The sequence below is a fragment of the Lissotriton helveticus genome, chromosome 5_1, assembly GCF_964261635.1.
Source record: "Lissotriton helveticus chromosome 5_1, aLisHel1.1, whole genome shotgun sequence".
NCBI classification, from domain to species: Eukaryota; Metazoa; Chordata; class Amphibia; order Caudata; family Salamandridae; genus Lissotriton; species Lissotriton helveticus.
Genome location: NC_136065.1, coordinates 1,092,295,922 through 1,092,319,956, shown reverse-complemented (window position 1 = coordinate 1,092,319,956; position 24,035 = coordinate 1,092,295,922). Strand labels below are relative to the sequence as shown.

Here is a 24,035-nt window from a genome sequence, read left to right as displayed (position 1 = left end):
TCCCGTGCTGCGGGAGTGCTGTGGCGCTTTTCAGGGAGCTATGGGTGCAGGAATTACGCTTGCTCCTCCCGCCTGGCCGAGGGATGCTGGGAAATGTAGGCAGTGATGGTTTGAAGTCGTTCCCCTCACGGCAGAGTAGTGGACTGCCAAGCCGTTCCCCCCTCACGGCGACAGAAAAAGCAGCCAAGCCGTTTCCCTCATGGCAGAGCAGTGGGCTGCCAAGCCGTTTCCCTCACAGCAGATGCAAGGTTCAGGTAAGCGCGTCCCGCACTGCGTGAGTACTGCAGCGCTTTTCAGGGAGCTACAAAGCGGTACAAAAAGGGGTGGTGATGGACGGAGCATCTGAACCAATCAAACACTCACACCCAGTTACAAAAGGGGGTGGTGATGGACGGAGCATCTGAACCAATCAAACACCGTTTTTCAGGGACCTACAGACGCGGGAATGATGCTTGCTCCTCGCGCCTGGCTCGTGGCTGCTGGGAAATGTAGGCAATGATGGTTTGAAGCCGTTTCCCTCACGGCAGAGCAGTGGGCTGCCAAGCCGTTCCCCTCACGGCAAATGCAAGGTTGAGGTAAGTGTGTTTAGATAGTCTACTCTTCTGCCCTCTAAGCAATGAAAAACATTTTCACTGACATAGGAGTTTAATGGCTTTCCTTCCACAGTATTCTAAAAGAATCTCGCAAGAAGCAGCAATACTTCGACTTACCATATGCAACGCAACCCAGGTTTTGAAGGACACCTAGTAACCCTCATGTTGGACTCGGCCTCGTGGCGTGGTCCTACCCCTCCCGCATGGCGGGCCTGGGACGACATCGGCCCTCCGTCGACCCGCTGTCGACCCCCCTGAACACCAACCCTCGACGAGAGCAGCCCCCCTGGCAACCCACGGCTCTCCCCCCCCCCTGGGACCCCGGCGGACCCTGCTCGCCAACACCGCCGGTCTGGCGACCATGCCAGGCCACCATTTCCGGCCCGACTCCATCTTGGGCCCATCACGACCCGAGCACGTGGCTGCAGCCATCCCCGGCCTCAGCGAAGCCCCGACATCGAGGCACCAACATCCTCCCAGGTGGTAGAGTGGCCACTTGGCGGAGCCCAGAAGAGGGGAGTTTCGATGGCCCTCCAGCCGTCCCGGGACGCCTGGTATCGATCGCCCTTCAGCCTCCCTGGGCGCTGGCTCCACCCCCCTGCTGGGTGTCTGGACACCTTCATCCCGGCCCCTCTGAACCCCAGGCGCGAGGGTCCGGACATCAAAGGACTCCAGTCCTATATCTGGGCCAGCCCTGGATTAGGACTCCAGTTGTATCTAGGAGTCGAAGCCCTGCTGACCTTGTCGCGGCTGATCCTGATCCGAACTCTTGCCCCTGGAACCTTCGAGGCCCTGCTCACGCTGTCGCGGCCTGACCAAGCTGAACCACCTTCGAGGCCCTGCTGACGCTGTCGCGGCCTGACCAAGCTTAACCACCTTCGAGGCCCTGCTGACGCTGTCGCGGCCTGACCAAGCTGAACCACCTTCGAGGCCCTGCTGACGCTGTCGCGGCCTGACCAAGCTGACCCACCTTCGAGGCCCTGCTGACGCTGTCACGGCCTGACCGAACTGAACCATCTTCGAGGCCCTGCTGACGCTGTCGCGGCCTGACCAAGCTGACCCACCTTCGAGGCCCTGCTGACGCTGTCGCGGCCTGACTAAGCTGAACCACCTTCGAGGCCCTGCTGACGCTGTCACGGCCTGACCGAACTGAACCATCTTCGAGGCCCTGCTGACGCTGTCGCGGCCTGACCGAGCTGAACCATCTTCGAGGCCCTGCTGACGCTGTCGCGGCATGACCCCTTGAACTATCCACGCACCAGTCGGTACCAAGACTGTCCCGCTACCCCCTATCCCCGAAACCAAGACTTTACGGATCCCTCGATCCTTGCCGGCTAACCTGCAAAGGACTTGCCTTAATTGCTTATATAAAGATTCTTGTGAATATTCCTCCTGTGTGGTGTCCATCTGTAAGTAGTGTGATTGCTCAGCTGTTACGATTGTAGGAGAGGAGCCTCGCCAAGGAGGCCTCCCTACGGCGCTCGGCCTATTCCATACGGAGAGGTGGGTCTCGGGGCGGACAGTCAGACACCTTCTGTCTCCCCTGGGGTCGCCTTTCCAACATCACATTTTAATTGATTATTCATTTTTAGAATCAAAAATAAGTTTAATTGATTAGTGTCCTAGAATACCGCATCTTAGAAGACCACTCTCTCAATTCTACCATATGCATTAATGAGCAGTATCAAAGAGAAAACCTCCATATATTTTAGAACAACACATAAATCAACTTTTGAACTACATTCAAAATGCATATAACCTCTTATTTTAATTAATTGGACTACACCGGTTGTCAGTTAATGAGGGTTTCTGTGCCACAATGGAAGCTGACACTTGGACTGAGGAGTGGAGCAATTTAGGGAGTCTGTTTAGTATTGTAGTAGAAACATTTCAAGCATTATGTGCTGTACGTGGAAGAGTGTTTTGAGGGAGAGTGGCTTCCAGTAACTAACTAGATGTAGTGGGATGGTATAACTGGGGCAGCATTGAAAAGTTTTGTATTTACGCTACATTACATCATTATACTTTTCAGCACAGGGAAATTGTCCAGAATAGCCATTAAAAAAAAAAAAAAAAAAAATTCAACTATCAAAGTTGGGATTTGAATCCATGTCTTTAGGTTCCAAGACAGTTATTTGGCTAATGCAGGGCTCGAAAAATCATTTAATTTTTACTAGACCTGTAGGGCTAGTAACCTAAAAAAAAAATGTACTCAACCCAACTGAAATGCACTTGACCTCAGTCTCTGAAAGCAGAGCAAATGTGACAAGTTAACAAGATTTAAAGGGACTTTTATTGCTCATTCACTTTATGAGCAATAAAGATGCCTTTATAACTTGCTATCTTGTCCCATTGCCTCTGCTTTCAGAGACAGAGGTCAAAAGTCAGTTTGTCTTCCTAAGGTCCTAAAAAAAGCTCATCCTAATTAAATCTGGCTCGCAAATGCAAGCGGGGGAGTGGATTATTCAAGCCCTGTAATGGATCATGTCTCCCGATCTCTAGTCAAAATGGAATACCATCTTGTTCCATAGTGGACTCTAATCAATAAAAGGCCTTGCTCTTCATTAGTCTAACCCCTCCCCCTCTTTACATGTTTTAACGGTTATGAGCTCCTGCAGAAATATACCTAATTAAATAAAATTCTAATATATCCCAGTATCCATGTGTGCCCTAACATTCAATAAAAACCTTCATCATGGATCGTACGAAGTAGTCATGTAGAAGTATATGATCAAGCACTGCTGTTTTAGATGACTATTTTTTTATTAAATGCTCTTTCTTTTATGAATTAGAAATGTATGTAATATTTCTATAAGAATATATGTCTTGGATATAAAGTACTTTTGACTTGATTGTACCCAGTATAAGAAACCTAAGCGTCAAGCTGTATTATCATACTGGAATGAACATAGGGGTCAGGTAAGTCTAAGAATAATATGGAACATTCATTTTAGAGGTAGATCCCACCCCTAACTGACATTCTTGATTAGAAGGTACGTGTCAAATCCCCACATCCACCGACTACCTTGTGTTTCTCCCAAGCATAGTTGCGGTAGGGCTTATTGGTACTAGTATCCCCCTAAAATTCCCTCTCAATCATCCATACCAGACACAATTCTCCCTCCTTTTATGTGGATCAAAGTAAAAGTAGCACATACCAAGAAAGAATGCGCATCAGTGAATTGTGGTTTCCGGTTTTCTAATTCCATTCATCGTGAACCCGGTCTCTCAAATTGTGTTAGATGCTCATATCTCCCACTTGTATAAATAATCCAGCCTAGTCGACTATTATAGCTCCATCGTAGACACATTAACGCAACCCAATTTATTTAACTCCCACATCAAATGCATAACCTATGGCCCCACTCATAATTAGCTCTGAATCACAACCAACAAGGGGGCATATCGCTAATTAACTGCTTTATTTGTGGCATCATTGCGAATAGTTTGATATGTTCCATGTTAGAAATGGGGCAGCGTGTTCTATGTTCGCCTTAAAACCCAAAATATTATTCGAAACAAGGGGGCACATTGATAAACAACCACATAGTTTGTGGCATCACTGAGAATAGTGCTGTATATTTTGTGTTAGAATTTGGGCGGCGTGTTCTATATTTGCAGAAAAGTAATCTGGTAATGTATATTGCATAACCACATAGCTTGAAACATTATGATAAGCGTGTCCAAATATAAAACCACTGTTCATACGTTCCAGTGTGTATTAACAATTCAGAAAAGTATAATCGTAGAGCATCCCTACGCCGCATGGAGTAAGAATATGTGGTCCCAGTGTACTCTTTATGGCCCACACATTTCATGTAGTGTGTTTTGTGGTAATATAGCTAGTGAGGCAAGCTCTCAGTGTACCAAGAGGCGATCTAATACCCTTCTTCCCATACCCGCGTAATTAAGACGTGGTTTGGACCAGAGTTTAAAAGGCATCTCACATTGGCCGCATTGGGCCACGTTGTATGTCCCAGTATCTACTCCACTGCACTACGTAATTGAATAGTGGATATTTCTTTTTAAGACATTGTCTGACAGGTTAAAGGGGGAGCGTTCTAGTCCAAAATTACAGTAAAATGACCCTGGCTAACTTCCCACAATCATTCGCTCTTGCGTGAGTAGAGAAAGACACACAAGATGGATGGAATGCGGAACAAATCAAACATTCACCCCCAGGTCAAGAGATCTAGATTAAATCCATTGTTGTTTTGCTCACCATGCCATCCCAGTTTAGACCAAGTCATATGCAAGTCAGCCTTAACCCTGCTCCTCATGGGAACAGTCCAGCCTGAACTGCCAAGCCAGGTCCTCCCTGTACCAGAAACTAGCATCCTGGGACCGTTTTCGGGGTATCACCTCTCATCAGCTAGACTAGCTTGAATCCAGTGGCACAGTTCGCCCCGGACCCACACCTGGGTATACCTGGCACACGTAGGGTGAGAAAGCAAAAGATTCACAAATGATGGACAGAATGCAAAACAAATCAAAAATGTACCCCTAGTCAAGAGATCTGGGTTAAATCCACCTTTCTTGGGTTCTCTGAGGAGCAGGGTCAAGACTTATTTGCATATGGCTTGGTCCAAACTGGGATGGTATGGTGAGTCAAAAGCCCTTTCTAACCTCACAAAAAAGTCAGACCTGCTGGGCCTCTTGCACGTTTTAGACTCCTCTGTCTGCAGCACTACACCGTCACTGGGGGTAACACCTGGCTCGATGGACTTTAACCCAACCAGCAGGATATTGGCCTCTGAAACAGATCCCTGACTTTGCGAGAGCTAGAAGTCAGTAAGTCTAGCTGAGCAGCCAAGTCTTAGTCTTAAATTTACCTGGGGAAAAAATTAAAGCCAACTCTCCTTTGCCCTTCGGGGAGCGGGGGGGGGGGCTGGGGGAGCAGTTTGAAAGCTGCTTCCTGGTTTCAAAGAACTGTACAAAGTTGATGGAGCACGCAAAAAGAAAGATAGAGCCGGGTTCCCATTGGAGAAAATTTCCAAACCACTCACTAGCAAGACTGGAAAGATATCTCCCTGAGAGCTAAACATTTTTTACGCCTCTGATAATTTCTCCATGCTCATGAACAGACTGTGATCCCACGTCAACCCCTTCATCCTAAAAGGGGGTGGGTGTTAGTGAGTCAAGTAGGGTTTCCAAAACTACTGGTTACCGGGAGTCAGAAATCGGACTGACTCGTTGTTTTAATTGAAATAACACAAAGTGCGATTTTTTGGGAAAGTTGAGTGCATCAAAAGTAAATTTATTTTGGGTATAAAGAAACACAGAAAAGTCCGAGTGTTTACAGTGTAGGCATTTTAGCGCTGGTTAATTTGTCTTGCAATTAGATACGCCCGCCCCTTTCGGTACAACGAGCATTATTAAATAGGTAATAGAATGGCACTTCAGGATGACAAAAGTGAAGCACTGTTATACAATTATGTATCTGCCCTCTTGTTCATGTCTGCCCTAAGAAATAAAAATAAAACGATAGAGATCGTGAATACAAAAGGATTGCAGAAAGAATCCATTGAAACTTTACAATGAGAAATAATCAACTAATCAGTGTCTTTGAGCTCTAAGGCACATAAGCTACTCTCCTTCCGACTTAGTTTTTCATATTCACAGCACGGTGCATTCTTTAGTTGTTCAAACTCCAGAAGAGCAAAGCAGAAAGTCGGTAGATTTTACCCTCCAACTTCTCTTCCCTTGCTACATAATTGGAGTCAGAAAGTTGTTTCTTTGAAACTATTGGCACATTCGAAAGAAAGCAATGTTGCAGCAGATAGCCACATAGGAAGTCAAAGTTGACCCCAACAGTCTGTTGTCCAGGCTGCGTTCTGGATATGATAGTCCCTAACACCTGATGGCGTCCCTATCAGAAACCATGTCACTTTTTAAAAGAGAAGGGCTTCAGTGGCAGGGACCATGCTAATAAGCAATCGAGTGTGTGGTTCCGTTCCATTTTCTATCCGTAGATAGGGCAGCACAGATCCCTTACCTAACCACTGAAAATTAGCTAGAGAACTGCAGGATGATGGTTGTAGCAAGTGGTTTAGGCCAGCTTCAGTTGTATACTTCAAGTGCTGGCAAAATACATCTTGTAGTATGCGGAGGGAGCAATGAGAATTGATACTGCTTAAGTAAAATGTAAATTACGCTTACATTAAGTATGGTTGCTTGATAATTTACAACACTTAATAATTTCTTGTTGTTTTCAGAATCTATAATTATGGGAGGCCATGATGCTGGAACACACCACCAGTTCACTGGAATCGCAAGATATTTCAATTCGTACACAATAATAGGCAGAAGGAACGTATGTATCTTGCATTATGTAATGGAAATGCTTTTTGTTTTTTAATTGTTCATTATTGAAAATTGTGTATACCATGAAAGACAGAAATTAGGAACATGCACATTTCCAAATGCAGTGGATGTTGCTACTTACAGGTTTGCACCATAATCATGCCTGGCAGGGTGAATTTGGGACATACCCAATTAGTCACAAATAAACAGTTTCCAAAAAGTGTCAAGCAGCAGAGCATTGCATGTGGGGTGCGCTAAAGATACAATGCGCTTTGCTGGCCATAACCAAGTGAGGGTGGTGAGTTAGCGTTGTTGCTGGTAGGGGGTACGTTAGACAGTGTAACCAGTGGTGACTGCCTTGTCACAAGGATCGGCACCGATGCAGCAACACACTCAACATAGTTTTCTACGGAGACGACACCCAGCTCATCCTCTCACTCACGAGGAATCCTGATGATACCAGACTCTGCTTCCAGGAAGAAATGCAGAATGTGGCAGCATGGATTAAAAACAGCTGCTTGAAGCTCGACTCCGAGAAGGCCAAGGTCCTTATCCTCGGACCCTGCACCTCCACCTGGGACAACAACTGGTGGCCCACTGCCCTCGGAAATACTCCCACCCCTACAGACCACGCTTGGAACCTTGACATCATCCTCGATTCCTAGCTCTCCATGAACCGCCAGGTCAACACCGTCGCTTTGAGTAATTTCAACTTCCTCCGTAAGACCTTCAAATGGATCCCCCCCCCCCCGACTGCAGAAAGAGTCGCCCACGCACTCATAGCCAGCAGACTGGACTACGGCAACGCCCCCCTACACCGGAATCAACAGAACTCTTCTACTCAAACTCCTTACCATCCAGAAGGCCGCAGCCACTCTTCCTCGGGACGCCACGAACACATGACCCAACACCTTCGAACTTTCCACTGGCTCCCCATCGAGAAGAGGGTCACCTTCAAACTCCTCACCCACGCCTACAAATCTCTCAAAATTGGACCCAAATACCTCAACGAGAGAGTATCCTTCCACGTTACCAAGAGGAACCTCCGCTCCGCTGCCCTCACCCAGGCAGAAATACCCCGCATCTGCAGAAACAGAACCGGCATGAGAGCTTTCTCCTACATCGCAGCCAAGACCTGGAACGAGCTACCTTTGAACAACAGACGCTCCCCCACCCTGCACACGTTCAAGGAGGACCTCAAGACCAAGCTCTTCAGCTGATCCGGAGCTGAGCTCCTGCTTCCACACAGGTATCGGAGAAAGGAGAAGCCCTCTCCATTGCATCGCGATCGCTCACTTTTTCAGGCCTAGAGCCAGGTAGATGAGTTCATTCCCCGCTTTGTCCGCCTTTGAGTGGGGGATTAGGCTCAGCAGGCATGTTTCTAGAGTGTTGTGGTACCTGCCTATTATATATGTGATGCTGTAGCAGACTTGTGTCCAAAATGCCCACAGTGGAGTGCACGGCCACGTCATATGGTAAAAACCTGCATGGTCAGTCAAACCGGTGTGTCATAGTGCCAAACATCCTGTGCAGCCGTGAGGGGGGGTCAAGTATGTGCAATGGCCATAATTAAACTGTAACAATTCCAGGTGCATGTTTCTCAAGATCTGAGGAATGCAGCTCAAAATGTGGTGCTAGTCTGAATCCGAAAAAACAATCTGTAAATCCTGACTCCAGCAGCGTCATAGTCTGGGTAGCGATGGGCCCTCAGTCTGTCCCAGTGCCCTGTACACGTTTGTTATCTATTCTTTGTGGAACTCCACATAAGCAGTGTCTGCAGAACAGGGTTAGTGGCAGTTTCCACTTCCGTATCACCACCTATCTCCTCTCGAAGTGCTGCAAGTGCCAGTAACTTCCCCGGCGGGATAGCTACTCCTCGCAGAGCTCCACGAATGTGAGGGTGACCCCCGCCACGATAAATTGCCCCTGGGTCCTGATAGAAGTGCATCTCCACTGCGATCAATGAGCCGTCTCTCAACCTTTGTGAAGTTGGTCAAACAAAGAGTGACATCCAGCATGTAACCACCCTGAGCAGAAGTGGTAGCTGCGCATCGCAGTAGGCCGTCCTTAAGATGTCTCTGTGTAACGTCGTCTCCGGCTGCGCCTCCTCCAAAGCAGTCCATGTCATTGGCTATTTTTATTGTCCCACCCGCTAGTACAGTTTGTAGTACAGCACCCCTAGATCTCAGACCTCCGTGGGCAAAAACAATTGCCCAGGGCCACCTATTGCCTGCCTGATATCCAGACTGCGTTGAGTTTGAGGTCCCAGAACATTGGTCAGGGTACTAACAAGGGATCGTTGCTGAATAGGTACAGAAGACACAGCAAGGCCACCATTTTCACTAATGGTTGTACTAGAGCAAGAAATCAACCTTACTATACTGCAAGAATCCAAACTATTACTAAATGAAAGCTGGCACTAAAGGGAAATGTGAATAAAGACATTGTGCCTGTATGAAGTAATTTTTTAAAATATTTGTTGGGGGTGGTTTAAAAATACAGCCAAAAGCCATGTCATTAAATGAATATGCTACTTACCAGTATGCATCTGTTCTTGGCATGTAGGGCTGCTGACATTCATATCTATAGCATAGATCGCCGCCTAGTGTTGGGTCCGGGTGATTGCACATTGTTGTCCTGGAAGAGTCTTCGAAGTATCACGAGATAGGTGGCTCCTCCCCTGGACTACAGTGCGCATGGGCATCGACTCCATCCCCAGATTGTTTTAGCCATTGTGGCGAAGATGGAGTGTAACAGTGTGAGTGATGACCATGCTAAGAGTAAGTGTAAATTCTGCAGCCGCTACAGGCACCGGGGAGGAGGGCGGGCGATATGAATGTCAGCAGCCCTACATGCCAAGAACAGATGCATACTGGTAAGTAGCATATTCAGTTCGAGGCATGTGGGCTGCTGAATTCATATCTATAGCATAGAATATATAGCACTCCCTCCATTATCGGCGGCCGCCTGTGCCAGCTGCAGACGTTTGAAAAAGTGTTTTTAGAACAGCCTGCCCTACAGCTGCTTGCTGCGCACATCTACACAGTAGTGTTTAGTAAATGTGTGTGGGGTAGACCATGTGGCTGCTCTACAAATGTCTTCCAAAGGGATATTACCAAGGAAAGCCATGGAGGCCCCCAACTTGCGGGTGGAGTGGGCTCTGGGGGGGACCGTTAAAGTGCGCTTAGCTTTGAGATAGCAAATTTGAATACACTTAACGATCCACCTGGCTATACCGGCTTTGGAAATGGGGTTGCCTTTGTGTTGGGCAGAAAAGGCAACAAAGAGTTGTTTCGTCTTCCTAAGATCTTTGGTCCTATCGATGTAGTACATCAAAGCTCGTTTGACGTCAAGAGTGTGGAACATTCTTTCAGCCACTGTCTCAGGATTTTGAAAGAACACAGGCAGTTCAATAGTCTGATTGACATGGAACTGTGAAACCACCTTAGGAAGAAATTTAGGGTTAGTGCGCAGCACCACCCTGTTTGAGTGAATCTGTATGAATGGCTCTTGTACAGTGAGCGCCTGGAGCTCACTAACACGTCGCAGGGACGTTATGGCTATTAGGAAAGCCACTTTCCATGTTAAGAACTGAATCTCGCAGGAATGTAGAGGCTCAAAAGGTGGGCTCATCAGTCTGGTGAGGACCACATTAAGGTTCCATACAGGAGCCGGCGGGGTTCTGGGAGGAATGACCCGTTTCAGTCTTTCTAGAAAGGCTTTAACGGCAGGCACTCTGAAAACGGAGAGATGCTGCCTGTTTTGGAGATAAGCCGCTATGGCGGATAAGTGTAACCGAATGGAAGCGTACGCCAGATTGCATTTGTAAAGATGTAACAAATAACAAATTATGTTGTGAGTAGATGCATCAAGCGGGTTGATGTTGTGTTCTGCACAGTAAATGACAAACCGCTTCCATTTGGCCGCATAGCATGCTCTGGTGGTGGGCTTCTTTGCCTCCCGTATGATATCCATGCAGTAGGGAGGTAAGTTAAGGTAGCCAAATTCTAAGACCTCAGGAGCCAGATCGCCAGGTTGAGCTGTTGCGGATCTGGGTGCTGAATGTCGCCATGGCTCTGCGTCAAAAGCCTGGGTGTGAGGTGTAGCCTTTGATGCGGTACTGATAGAGCGCGCAGGTCACCCAGCCAACAATTTTACCATATATGTATCGGGCCCATAAACTTCACTTTATCATATACATTAATCGGGTGACCTTACACTCTACTACCAGTAACCCTTGTTCCTTCCTATTTATTTCCAGTGTACCCGACTTACCATTCCACCGTTACGGGTACCTAAGATCACAATGGATCAGGGAGCTAGCTGTAAAAAAAAAGGCAGACACAAAATACTTATACTTATTCTATTTGTACTTTATAATAACCACAAACTCAAGAAGTTTTGAAAACCTTTATCTAAAATTCATCAAGCTCAGAAAACATGAGGTTTACCACGAGCAAGCAATCGATAACCAGATTAGAAAGAGCACGTATCCATAAAGGAAGTAAATAAAACCAACCATTTGAGAATCTAAAGGGAGGTAAGAACAGGGAACATGCTAGGCAGCAGTTTCAGAATTTAGACTTAGTATGGAGAGACTAAAAGACGGGGGGAATAAAAGTATACTAGAATTTCACAGTGAAATTATTTCCTCGTAAGAGGAACTATAGGTAAAATGCACATAGACCATACTAATAAACCGGTGCAATTACTTGAATCGACTAAACCATGGGTAAAGACAAGGAACATCTATGTATCATGAACTGAAAAGGAATATACTAAGGATGGGTAAGAAAATGGAACATGCTAGAATAACGACAATTTTATGTATGATTTGTTCATTCAGAAATGCAAAAAGCATGGAAAATCAATTTTCGCAAGAGTATGACTTTATTAAAGCAAAAGAGAAAATATAGAAGGTGCAGAGTAGATTTTCAGCACTATATTTAACCGAGAATGGTGTGAAGACCAACCCTGGCCACGGGTCAGTTAAGGACAGGAGGAACCCCAAGGAAGGACAGTCGCCAGTAGGACAGTATGGACGGAAAGGACACCCCAGGACAGGACAGGAAACCCAGATTAGGATCAGGACAGGACCACCAAGGCACGACCAGCACCCGCAGTTTGGAAGCAACGCCTGCGCTCCACCCTCTCTGCAGCCATCAGTCAGAACCCCGATTGGGTTATCGAACTCCCCAGCAAAGTGCTCCGCCAGCACTTAAGGTTTCTCAACAAACCCTTGAGTTTATGGAAATTTCGGACAGAGTGCTCCGCAGCCCTCTGTATCAAATCACCTATTGAGTGCGTTGGGTCAGTGACAGGTCAGCTATTCGGACAAGTAGGACAATTTCTCTAGCTAAACCTAGGCTAGTTATACTGTTTTCGGGGTCAGTGTACCACCCCCAAAATGTTGCAAGTGTCAGAATCCCCGATTTCGATTGGTCCTCAAGTAAGATAGGTCAACACACCAATCACATTTCCATTCTACAAGCCTATATTAACATATTCTGGGACCGCCTATTGATTTTGGGGTTCCCATGACATACTCTCCAGAATACAATGAATAAAATACATTTGTTTCATTTGCGGGACAGTTTAGCTTCTTCTGCTAGGTGAGGGTGCATCTTCCCAGGCACATCTTGGCTGAGACCTCTGGTTGGCAGGGATTCAATGCCACCGGCAGAAGACTGTCATGCGCAGAAAGGTGTTGTTCAAGATGGATTCACGAGTGTCTCTCAGACCCTCAAGAACGCGGTACATGAAAAATAAGCGAAAACAAATTAAAACACAGAAATAAATGATTACACTGTATACCATGAATTGCTACTCTATATCCCTTATTTTATAGTAACTATAGCATTAGGATTAGAGGCAAAACAAACAATGACACAAAAGCAGCAGCACAAGCTTCACCATGTGAGGATACAAAGCGGCCATCTTAATGCTAATGCGCAAGCGCAAAGATTCCCACCAGAACTGCAAGTACGTCGCGTCACGTGAGTGTGACTAACGCATGCGCAGAAGAAAACCCGCTAAGCAGCGGCATTTTTAGTGACAAGCGTTATTAAGTTTTAGTAAACACATAGGCAAGCCTCGCTAGGACACCCCAAATGTAAAAATAAAGGGAAGTTAGTAAGACAAACAGGTTGGTATACTTTGTTAATGTTATTTGAGGTTCATGAATTCAAGCAAGTCGTGTAATATGCGAATCCTTGCTCCATCAGTACCGCGGAGAGTTCTAGAAACGTGGTGTACCATGGTTGGCGGGCCCACGTCTGAGCAACCAGGATGAGCGTCATCGAGTGTTGCTTTAGCTTTCTTGCCACCAACGGTATGAGAGGTGCTGGAGGAAAAGCGTACGCACATCTGCCTGACCAGTTCATCCATATGGCATTGCCCTGCGACTGTGGGTGCGGGAACCTGGCGGCAAAGCTTTGGCATTTTGCGTTTTCCCTTGTGGCGAATAGGTCTATCTCTGGATGACCCCACTGCTGGAAGTACGGGCGAAGTACTGATGGATGTATCTCCCACTCGTGCATTTGGTGGCTGTACCTGCTGAGCAGATCCGCCATCTGATTGTCCTTGCCCGGGAGGTGTTCCGCCATGAGGAAGATGTTCCTCTGAATGGCCCACTTCCACATGCTCTGAGCTAGATGAGACAACTGTGGAGAGTGTGTACCTCCCTGCTTTTGAATATAGTACATGGCTGTCATGTTGTCCGTCCGGATCAACACGACTTTGTTGCACAGATGTACTTTGAATGCCTTCATCGCCATGAAGATTGCCATCAGTTCTAGGTAGTTGATGTGCATTCTCTGTTGCTGCGTCGTCCATAGTCCCTGCACCGTGTAGTGGAGTACATGAGCTCCCCATCCCTGGAGAGATGCGTCCGTTGTCAGAATAATCTGTGGCACAGGCTCTTGGAACGGTCGGCCCCTGCAAAGGTTGTGTGGATTCCACCAATGCAGAGAGTTGTGTGCCCGACCGGTCACCAACTGTCCTTGAGCCTGATTCCACTGACGTGCTAAGCACTCCTGAAGCAGATGCATATGTAGTCTGGCATGCGGGACTATGAAAATGCAGGAGGCCATCATGCCTATCAACTGCATGAACACTCGTGCCGGAAGCGAGTGGTGCGGTCTGAACTTCTGGATCAGCGACTGAATGCTGTTGACCCTCACAGAATTTGGCTGAGCCGTGGCTGCCAGAGTATCTATTGTCGCGCCCAGATACTGTCGCACATGGGCTGGCTGAAGGTGCGACTTCGGATAGTTCAGTGAGAATCCCAGAGTGTGAAGAAGGTGAATGGTGTGGGACATGTTGGCAGCGCACTGCTGGGCCGACTTTGCTTGGACAAGCCAGTCGTCCAGATAAGGGTAGACGTGAACGTTCTGCCTCCTGAGGTGCGCAGCCACTGTCGCCAGGCATTTTGTGAAGACCCTGGGCGCTGTGGTCACTCCGAAAGGGAGGACCTTGAATTGATAACGCTGATTCTGAATGGTGAATCTGAGGTATTTTCCGTGTGATGGATGTAGTGGAATGTGAAAATATGCATCCTTGAGATCTAATGTTGCGAGGAAGTCTCCCTGATGGAGCAACGGAAGAACCTGCTGCAGCGTGAGCATGTGAAAGTGTTCTGAGAGAAGTACTGATTTAGGGGTCTGAGATCCAGTATGGGTCTGAGGGACCCGTCCTTTTTTGGGATCAGGAAGTACAGGGAGTGCACTCCGGAGCCTCTGTCCTCCACCGGCACGAGCTCTATTGCCCCTTTTTGCAGCATGACGAGCACCTCCTGCTGCAATAAATGCAAATGCTCTGTTGACATAGGACGGTGCCTTGGTGGGATGTTGGGTGGAGTGGACGTTAACTCCAGACAATAACCGTACTGGATAAGTTTTCTGACCCACCTGTCTGTGGTGATGGATTTCCAGACTGGCAGGAACCGTTGGAGTCTCCCCCCGACAGGTGTTGTATGGTCGGGGGGCAGTGACAAGGCGTCACTGTTTGTTGGCAGCGGAGGATCGGGAGTTGTTGTTTCCACGACCTCTGCCCTTGGTGCTGTTGCCACGATAGCCGCCTCTACTCTGCTTGTTGTAAGAGGTCTGCGCCCCACCTTTATTGTACTGTGTTTGCTGGGACATCTGGCCTCTGGAAACACCTCTATTGCTTGAGCGACGAAAAGTACTACCCCTGAACTGCTGGGACTGGAGACCCCCCATGGACTTCGCAGTCTCGGTGTCTTTCTTTATTTTTTCCAGGGTGGTATCCACCTCGGGTCCAAATAAGCGATCAGGGTTTACAGGCTGATTGAGGATGGTGGTTTGTATCTCCAGTTTGAACGTGGAGATCCTGAGCCAGGCCTGACGCCGCAGCATCACACTCGTGTTAATTGCCCTGGCCGCAGTGTCTGCTGCGTCCAGTGCACACTTAATAGAGGCATTCGAGATGAGCTTCCCTTCCTGAATGAGCATCTCCGCTGCCTCTTTATACTCATCGGGCAAGTGCTGTAACAGGGTCTCAAGTGTATCATAGTGTGCCCTGTCATATCTGGCCAGGAGTGCCTGAGTGTTTGAGATACGCCAGATATTGGCCGCTTGAGCCGCCACCCTCTTCCCTGATGCTTCTAGCACCTTCGATTCCTTGTCAGGGGGAGGAGCATCACCAGTAGTTTGAGAATTCGCCCTCTTCCGGGCATTAGAAACGACCAAAGAGTCCAATGGCAACTGGCCCTTGATGTAGGTAGGGTCGCCAGGTGCCGGCTTATACTTTTTCTCAATCCTGGGGTTTATAACCCTGGCACGTGTGGGTTCCTTAAAGATGTCTGCAGCATGTTTCAGAACCCCCTTTAGCATTGGCAGTCTTGACAGTCTTTTCAGAGGTGGAAAAGGTATCAAAGAGGAAGTTCACCTCAACAGGGTCAGCATGCAGCTGGACGTCATGATTTTTAGCCGCCCTTTCAATGGGAGCATTGAATGCCGCAGAATCCTCAGTAGAGGAGGTTTTGACATTATACACTTGAGTGTCCTGGGCAGTGTGCGGATCATCAGGGTCCCCCGCATCTGCCCATGAGTCCTGGTGATCCTCAGGATCAGTGTTGGCAGGGAAGTTGTACTCCACATCATCCCCTTCCCCAGCCTCCACATCTGAATAAGTGGGTGAGGATGGAGCCATGGTCTGAGGCCGTGGAGCAAGCGGCTCCACCAGAACTGGGGAATCCGTAGAAGGCCTTTTGCGCTTCAAGGGAATGATGTAGGACTCCATAGGCTGAGCCGGCGTGATCTTTCTCTTGTAGAGTGAAAGTTTACTGGTGTCGGCGTCGATAAAGTGTTCCGACTGCTCCTCCATCTGGGGTTGTCGATGCTTCAAGCTCACCACTGGCTGTGGCGGCTTCGACCCTGTGGACACCTTGACGGAAGCGTCGTCGACCGTTTTTGGTGCGAACGCCTTCGGCGCCACTTTCGGTGGTAGAGTGAACTGGATTGGCGCCGAGGACTTCGGCTTCACGGCAGCGGGGTTGGGGGTGGAAGAATCCTTCGGATCGACCCCGGAAGCCTTGCTCCTGATGCGTTGTAAGGAGTCCGACACCTGCTCTGTGAAGGAGGCGGACGGTTTCGTCGACCCGACAGGCGTCCTCGGTCTACCAGCATGTGCCGACTCGAGCGCAGAACTTTTGGCCTTCTCCGGTCGATGTGTAGGAAGTGCCTTTTTTGGAGCGCTGTGTCCTCCGGCCGTGACGACGGCCTTCGGTGCCGACGGTTTCGGGTCAGCGGCCTTGACAGTCGGCTTCGGTGCCCCAGGCTTCGGCTACACGTCCTTGAGCGACTTCGGGTTGATGCCCTTGGGCGCTTTAACCGGATCGACAACCCTCTTCGGCTTCGGCTGCCCCAACATGTCGGAAGACGAGGAGGCGACCGGAGCAACAGACGTCTTCTGTGTCGATGGCGTCTCAATCACTTTCTGTTTCGTCGAGACCGAAGCTTTCACTTTCGGTTTCGATTTCACCAATGGCGGCTCCGCAGAAGTGTCCGTAGTCGGGCCCGTAGGCGAGACCGTGGATCCAGTTGTAAGGTCTTGGGTAAGGCCATGTGGCGATCCCTCGACCTGAGCCTCATTGATTGTTCGATCGGGGCATAGCTCTTCGCCTGAGCTATCTTCCGTGGCCCCATAGGCCTCATTGTCGTCTCCTACCTCGTCGACGACTTCTTCTGCATCAAACTTCGACGTCCACGTCGTAGTTGTAGTCTATCTCCTCTGCCGGAGTAGAAAGCGGCTCTCGAACTTCCTGCTCGTCCGCTTCATCCCCCTCGAAAATGTTCGCCGGTGCCGACCGCCGGGCCTCCTGGCGCGCCACGCGCCGAAGTCGAATCGTCGTCTTCGAGCGAAAACGGGAACAAGCCATACAGTTGGCTTCATCGTGATCCGGCGACAGGCACTTGTTGCACACCGGGTGGACGTCGATGTGGGGATACTTAGATCTGCACACGGGACATTTCTTGAACTGGCTTCGTTCCATGATGTGTAGTCGAAAGTCTGGTTGCGTCGACTGGGCCTCGAGCACCGAAGAGCCACGCGACTCCTCTGGAAGTCCGACTCGGGAACTGAGCCGGAACAGAGCCTGGCACTGAACGCAAGACAATACCGACGCTAAGGAAAGGCCTTCGGGCCTAAGGAAAGTTTCTATCGATTCCGATCTTGAGTGATCAAATATGCATCCAAACCCAATGGCGGAAAAAAACAATCTGGGGATGGAGTCGATGCCCATGCGCACTGTAGTCCAGGGGAGGAGCCACCTATCTCGTGATACTTCGAAGACTCTTCCAGGACAACAATGTGCAATCATCCGGACCCAACACTAGGCGGCGATCTATGCTATAGATATGAATTCAGCAGCCCACATGCCTCGAACAGTACATTTCACTAAACACCCAATTTTTAATTTTTTTTTACAGAACACAGTAACCTTAGCGCACGACTACTTATGACTGAAAACGTACATTTTTATTGGCAACCACTTGATAGTAATACCAACATTAGAAGTGCTCAATGACTCTGGTGAGTTCTCCTGAGGCCAGATGTGTGCTGGACTGAAGTTTTCTCCAGTGTTGTCTCAGGATCCCAGCAGTGAGTGACATATATTCCATCATGTTATGTTGTCTCTCAGCAGGCATGGGGTGTGGGGGGGGAGATTAGATCTGCCCTGTCCCCAACAACTTCACTCCTCTGTGCACGAATGTCAGGCACCGACCTCCACTACATTGGTTTGAAAATAAAATGTCCCCTGGCGGGTAGACATCTGTGGACCATGCTTAGAGGTCCAGCACTTCCCTCGGCCCAAATAGTGGGAGAAGATTGCGGCCTTTACTAAGTCTGTAGCACCTGCTTTCCAAATCTATGAAGCCAAGGCCCTGGGGACAGCCCTCTAACAGGCGCAGCTTTGTGGCATTTCTAATATCAACAAATGGCCTTCAATCGGAAAATACATTTTTGCGAACCCTGTCCCTTTTTCCATACCTGTACCCCCTTGTATCCCGTATCTCTGGACTTGGGTGTCAAAGGGGTTTGAGGGTAAATAAAGCCAGGTTGTTCCTGCTATTGTACTGGGGGAGAATTTGGACCATTCCTGAGCTTGCCCATTATGCTGCTGTACTGAAGAATGCTATCAAGGCAGGCTGCACTAATAAGATCTTTTGGTTTTTGAATATCAAAAGGATGTTTTTCCCTAGAAATGCCGATTTTCCTTCTAAAGTGTCTTTGAAGCAGTAGTACTGGCTAAGCACAATGGCCAGTTGATACTCTTAAAGCTTCCAGTGCCACTTTGTGACGAGAATTCCTCGATTTTAAGTCCTTGTGTGGCCTTGAGTTGTTCTGGGACTATATTACAGTACCGTACTGATGGACAGTAAGCTATATTTCCAAATTAGAGTGAATACTCTATCGCTGAAATCTTTTACTTTGAAGTGGTTCTAATGGAATCTTCCTACTGCCCAGTATACAACTTTTCTAAGGAACCCGCCCCTCATGTTTTCTTTGCATCCCTGTTTACGAACGCCCCCCGTTGCTTTTGCCTTAAGCCTATGTGCCGGAAGCTGGGTACACGCAGGCACTCAACTGCTCTTCGAATTCTCAGAATCGACTGCTCGCCTTTATGTGCCTGTGCAGTCACCAGATATCTGGGTGCAATGTGGCTCTCCCTCTTGTTGTGATAGGGTGGCCCATTATTTTTATGTTAACTTATGGTCTTGTTTAGTATTATGGTGTTTTTTTTAATCTTTAAGGGGTTATTTGCCCAGCCACTATACTGATGTTTGATAACGGACTTTCAGGCTGTCCTGTTTTCCAATTGCTGTTGTGCTTGCAATTGTTTGGTACCTGCCCATACAGGTCTTGCTGTGTTTTTTTACTGGTATTGTTTTCTTTTAGGTATAAATTGTTCTTCCAATGTGAATATGCTTGTTTGTATCTATTTATTAAAATTATGTACACTTGTATGGCCGCATTGTCCGAAATAAAGTTATCTTTGGCTGCGGCCTCTGCCCAGCAACATGCTCTCCCTAGAGCAGCGAGTGAGGTCCCGGTGCAGGTTGAGTCTTCCCCCAGGGCAATAGCCTATCACGTGCCCAGCTGCTCACTCCTGCTCGTTCTTCATCATCTCCCAGTTGTTCTCCCGTGCTTTAATGAACAGGCCCACGTTTAGCATGGCCCAGGATGATAAATTGTTAATAGATTTAGAAAGAATATTCAAGCTATGATTTAAGGCCAGTTTCTTTCCGTATAAGGTATTTTGAGCAACGCACATCGAACACAACCCTCCGACACCATATAGTGGATCTCACCACAGCATTGCACCCTTAATCTCCTTGTCAGCCCATAACATTAAAAAACCACACACCACAACTAGTCTGGTTAAAAGGGATGCTTTGGACTATACCAGATGCTATCATCTAAGTTACCCCAAGCTTGTACTTCAAACCGGATTTTGCACATAGCAGTCCTTTCAGATGCAGGTACCGAAATTGGTGCACCGGTTAGCGACACACCAAACAACATGAACTGTTACAATACACACAACATCAAATATATACACAAAAGCACCACATTTCTTAGGACCCATCTCACTTGTAGAAAATACTCCAGTCTGAGGAATTCTCGGGACATGTATGTATGATCTGCAGCACTCTGAGTTCAGGTACCTTTGTGTGGCAATATACAAATCTGTGTCACATCCTGTGGGGTGTGGAGGACGCAGAACCCCCAACACATGCACTTATTCAGGCAGTGGGAGAGGTGTTCAGGCACTGTGCACAACGGGAGAGGCGTTCAGGCACTGTGCACAACGGGAGAGGCATTTAGGCATTGTACACAGTGGGAGAGATACGTAGAGTAATATCTTGGCTTTACAAACCATACCTGGAATGTACTGTGGTGTCACTGCAATCACTAAGAGACAAATGGGAGGGGTCAGCGGGCCAAATGTTTAATGACAAACAATGGCAAAGGGCCCTGGAATACGCACAAAAATCTCACGTTACGCACGATTCCGGTACATCCATTTCTGTATCTTGCATAGAAATTACCTCGCCCCTACCAAGCTGAATAGGACATTTTCCGCAGCTCAAGCTCCATGCCCTTGGGCCTAGATGTGGGATTAACATTGCAAACATCCACCACATGATGTGAGACCACCCTCCCCCACTGCGTAGTGTCTGGCAGTTATAGGGTACACGATGGGCAGATCTGATGTGGGCACAGTTCGTATTGTAATGCTAGGCATGCATAGACATAAGTTGAACACTAAAGTTGCCACAAGATTCATGGACCTATCGCTGCTCCTTGCTTAGAGGAACATTACTAAAAACTGGAGATTGCAAGCATTCCCCTTTCTCCCCCTCATGGTACAGGCTTGGAGCAAACATGACCTCCATTGGGAGGATTGGAAGCAAATTCCCTACTGAGGCGAGAGCGCTGGGGCTTGTGCAAAAAGCCAATCACAGACAGCTGGGAAGCTTTGACCTACATATTCCAAACCGCTCAGAACGCTGACTTCAGACCCCTGAGTACACAATTTGAGGGCCTTGACTTGGGGAATTCTTGATCTATCTCAACTGATTCAATCCAGAACACCTGCTACCCTAAACACAAATGAGCTCTACAGCCGTAATGTCAATTAAGCTGCTCCTCCACTCAAATGTCCAGCAGGAATGAACTGCAGCCCACTTAAGGGCTACGTCCCCATAGTCAGGAAGTCCTCTCACACCGTAGTATTATCTGATGCTCCCGTTCAGCAGAACAAATACATGCACTAGCAACCATCTGTCTCACGTTTCCTTCCAGTGTAGATGTAGGTGGGTAGGAATGTCAAAGGGGTGTTGGGGTGGGGGATTTTGTATCGTTGATTGACAACACACGTCTCATATGTTGGTGTATGTCATTTTTATGCACTGAATACCCTGACCCCTAAGTGGGTCAATAGCGGTACTTTGTTCTGCATGAAGAAAACAATAAAATTGTGTTTAAAAAGAGAACAAGCATTTGCAATGCAATAGGTCTCGCAGTTACTGGAGTTTAAGCTATTGGTATTGTAAATGACAATGCCCTTTATGTTTTAAAAAAGAAAACAAAAATAAAAGGAATTGTTATTTGCAATGGTAATAGCTCAAACTCGCGAAAATGCAAGACCTATTGCATTGCAAATGCTTGTTACCTTTTTCTTGCCTGTTTACAATAAGAAATAAAAGAAAAATCTGTCACGCCAGCTGGAGAAGGCCAGGCCTACTGGCTTTGTGAATGCGTGTTTATAATGCGACAAGTGATGTGAGGGCGCTTTGAAATGAATTTCTTGCTAACATGATCAGGCAAGTTCATTGGCAAGCTCTCAGGCAGAACTTGCTTTTACTAGCGTCATACCAGTAAACCGGCAGATATATAGAAAATAGGGACCAGAGGCTAAAACCTTGCACCCAAATGACCACAAGGCCCACAATAGCACTTTGCATCGCACAGCTCGTATTACTAGCATTAAGCTTTGGCATATAAGGAAAACATTAGTTAGAAAGTGAATAGCAGCAGCAAAAGTGACCCTGAAGGCAAGGACAGTTTAGGAGCTTGTGTTTATATCGGTACGATTTGAAATCAACTACAGCAGTTAGCTAAAAAGACAAGTTGTGATTGTGATTGCGGGAGAGGTGTGGCGCCGCGGCCAGGGCGACTGACGCTGGAATCTGGGGATCAGGGTTCGAGCTCCGGCGGCAGGTTAGCCCAGCACCATGCGACTCTGGGCAATAGCTTGCTTAATCTTCCCGACGGCCCCCAGCGCCTAGAGACCCTAACGGGTGATTGTGCGCTATACAAAATGTGGATTATTTTAAAGAGCTTGCTTACCATGACACTGAGTGAGTACTAACTAGGACCAGCAGGGAGTTTCCAAAAGGGTGAGGTAATTTCTCCAGTGTGATTTTGTTTTAAAGTGGGTAAGATGAGTGATTCTGGAAGAAGTCGGAGACCATGAGAAGATGGATGTAGTTTATTTGAAGAGTGGAAATTCACGCATGCGTAGTACTAAGTGTAGACGGTCCCTACCTAAATTTGGAGACATTTGCAGCAGTGGCAGGTAAGTCAGTGACTTTCACGAGCCGCTGTGAAACCAGCCCAACGGAAGCTTATGGCATCATATACACAGAAAAGCGGAAAGGACAATTAAAACAAGAACAGCGAAAGTAAATGCCGGGCATCAAAGCGCGTGCAGCCTGGCAGACTCTGATTCCACACGCGCCTCTTGCCTGTTTATCAGCGCCGCGCGCCTCTCTACAGACTCCCCCTGCATTCCAGAGAGGCGCGCGATCCGGTCTGCATTCGCATGCCGTGGAGACCAGACCTGGCCGCGCGCACAACGTTATCCTATGGAGAAACGCTGCGCGCGGCCAGGTCTTGTCTCACTTCGTCTGTCTCAGACTGCTGAGATGACGGCTATAGTTCTCGCTTGCGAGAACGCGCGTTCGTCGTAGGCGAGACCTAAAAAACAAAGTAACAATTTCTTAGTTCCAATTAAGATGAGTTACCGCCGAGATGCAGATGGTCAACGTCATATCCATTGTACTGATCTTCGAAAGGCATTACAATGTTTTTTTTCCCCTTGTGCTCCACAAAATGAACTAAAATACTTAATTAGAAACGGGTAGTTGTCACGAAATTGTACACCAGTTGGCTGTGACACCCCATCGATTTTCAGGGTACTAAAAGTAAGTTTGGGCACCGTTCAAAATCAGATTAAATATCCTGGTAAAAATTAAGAATTGGATATGCGGGGCGTTTACCTTTACCGCAGTCAAGCCTTACTGTTTAAAGGCTGAAGTTCAAACTGTTTTCGTTTTCTTTCCTTAGTGTGTTCTGGCAACATATGCAAGTATTGCTGCGCTCGTTCTGTTTTTCAAGCTGAAACCTAAGAAGCAACCCAAAGCTGTGACGGCTCCATAAATTTGTGGTAAGAGAATGTTAATTCAAGCAAATATTACGGCTGCTAAAAGTTTGGTAACAAGGCACGGATGCCCATTTCTAGTTTTTTTTTTCTTTTCTCCTAGGCCCAAATTGTGGTTTGACAGTTTTTTGTTTTGTGCTTTAATAGTAGTAGTTCACTCTGGAACAGAAAAGTCTTTAAGAGAATCCTAGACCAGGGGATTGGGAGAGTGCGGAGGGGCACTGTTAAATGGAATAGTTATGCTCTACAGAATGCAGCCTGCCCCACTTAACTACCTTAACAATGTTACCTTGCCTTTTCTACTCACCTGTTCAGACAAATGGTAAAGGTTCTGAAACTTCTATTGAAAGACTATCGTGGTAATATTTCTATTAGAGTTAAGCAAGGCTGTGAAGGGCCCAGCGCAGCTCTGCCCATGGTCTTTTAGGTCTGTCGAGCCAATCCCTGATGTTGATTCTGACCCTTGCTGTCAGCTCTGATTATTCATGCTCCAACACCCATGAGCAGAAGAGGTTGCAGGGGCTAGAAGGTGCACAGCTGGCTTAAAAAAATTATTTTACGAATATCCTATTAGATTCACCCATGTGCAGCCAGTAAGCACTGGCCATTGGTGCTTGCTCCCCAGCCCCTCCTCTGTTGTCCATGTCCTAGCCCCTCCTGCCCACTCT

The 24,035-nt window shown here is 47.6% G+C and overlaps 1 protein-coding gene across 1 annotated transcript in view; it reads left to right on the top strand.

The window, feature by feature from the left end:
• ATP5MK (ATP synthase membrane subunit k) overlaps nucleotides 1–24,035 on the top strand; it is a 43,821-nt gene that overhangs the window by 15,134 nt on the left and 4,652 nt on the right. The window contains exons 2-3 of the mRNA XM_078643697.1: nucleotides 6,809–6,906; nucleotides 23,274–23,373. Coding sequence (XP_078499823.1) covers nucleotides 6,820–6,906; nucleotides 23,274–23,366 — 180 coding nt within the window. The 5' untranslated portion in view covers nucleotides 6,809–6,819 and the 3' untranslated portion in view covers nucleotides 23,367–23,373. The remainder of the gene's footprint in view (nucleotides 1–6,808; nucleotides 6,907–23,273; nucleotides 23,374–24,035) is intronic.